The sequence below is a fragment of the Gopherus evgoodei genome, chromosome 6 (genome assembly GCF_007399415.2).
Source record: "Gopherus evgoodei ecotype Sinaloan lineage chromosome 6, rGopEvg1_v1.p, whole genome shotgun sequence".
NCBI lineage: Eukaryota > Metazoa > Chordata > Testudines > Testudinidae > Gopherus > Gopherus evgoodei.
The window spans coordinates 49,737,421-49,738,863 of record NC_044327.1 but is presented as its reverse complement, the minus strand read 5'-3'; the positions used below and the strand labels follow the sequence as shown (position 1 = coordinate 49,738,863).

Sequence of the window (1,443 nt, the reverse complement as noted above, 5' to 3'; positions counted from 1 at the left end):
TTCTGGAGTCGGGGGGAGGAGGAAGCAATTTCCAGCATGTTCACTCCCAACCCTGCAGGCTCCACAGCAGCCTCCCAGGTAGAGGCTTAGCACCCTCTTCACTCAACCCCTCCACCCTTGTGTCTTTCCCCCACGGAGTGCAGGGCTGCTCCATCCTCTCCCCACCCTCCCCTCCCCTGCTGAGCCATCTCTCTGGCTGGCTTTGCTGAAGCCCCTGCAGTCAGGTTACTTGGGCCCTGGTGCATAATGCATTCTTATGGCTTAACCCTTTAGTGCCTGGGCTGTAGCCTGAGGACAGGAGGTGGCTGGGTTATGCTGGTGGACAGCAGCAGTCCTGAGGAGTTAGCTGCCTTTTCACCGAGGCTGGGCAGGGAGCAGGATGCTGAACAGGCTCATGGGGCCCCGCTACGCCCAGCTGCTGCAGAACTGGACCCCCACATTGACCGTATGGGGCACCGTAGGGGCTGTGGGATTGGTGTGGGCGACGGACTGGAGACTGATCCTTGACTATGTTCCCTACATTAATGGTAAGTTTAAGAAAGATGATTAAACTGCTGCTCTTCCCTCTAATGGAAGTGTTTATGGGCTGGACTGGGTGTATTGGATCCATTCTTCCTCTAGTCTGATGTGAATTTGAAATGCTCATTGTGGACTTCAGGAGAGGCTGTGACGTTACTTTGTCTTCTACTGAACAGTTATGAACAATCAAATTTAATTTAACATACTGGCTGCACAAATGTGTGAACTTGCTTCTGGGTCACTTTTACAAGCGGTATTGTTCTGATGGGATGAATTCATAAAACAGATGTACAAAATAAATCAAACTGAAAAAAAAAAGATACTGTGTGGGCAGGAAGGGACAATCTGCTTCCAGCCACATGGGAGCAGAGGGGGAGGAGGGGGGAAGAAATGAGCTTTGCAAAGGTACAGGCCAGGTCATCCCTTCCCCTCCTCCTCTCTCCCCGCAGCTGGAAACAGCTCCCATCTCTTCCCTCCCACATGGTGCCAAAAGGCTGCTGGGGGCCAAACTGTGGTGTGAACCCTGGCAGAAATCTGGTGAGCGGGCATGTGACCCTGCATGCCCACCCTCCCAGGTGTTGCCTCAGGCACATGTGGTGCCAACTACCAGGAGAGGCAAGTCTGTCCTGGAGGCCCAGACAGGCATGGAGGACGGAGAGTGCCAGGCAGAGAGGGTCACGTCGGTCAGAGAGAGGTGTATAGGAATATATGTATGTGTCACCCCTCCCCATGTGAGCCCTAAAGCCTTAAAGATAAGAAGGTAAATAAAAAGAATCCAACTACACAGTATTTATTTTGAACAGAGGCTCAGTTAAGTTGATGTTAATTTGAATGTTTATACAGCATAGTTCTGATTGATTGCCATTGAACTAGCTTGCTGATTAGTAATTTTACCAGGTGTCCCATTTTCAGCATAGGGAAATA

At 50.9% G+C, this 1,443-nt stretch overlaps 1 protein-coding gene across 1 annotated transcript; it reads left to right on the top strand.

Moving 5' to 3' along the window:
• Nucleotides 1-364: 364 nt before the first annotated feature.
• LOC115653942 (cytochrome b-c1 complex subunit 10-like) lies at nt 365-582 on the top strand. The gene has a single exon (XM_030567766.1). It carries the CDS (start codon nt 380-382, stop codon nt 548-550), a length of 171 nt encoding a protein of 56 aa, XP_030423626.1. The 5' UTR covers nt 365-379; the 3' UTR covers nt 551-582.
• The last annotated feature ends 861 nt before the right edge of the window (nt 583-1,443 follow it).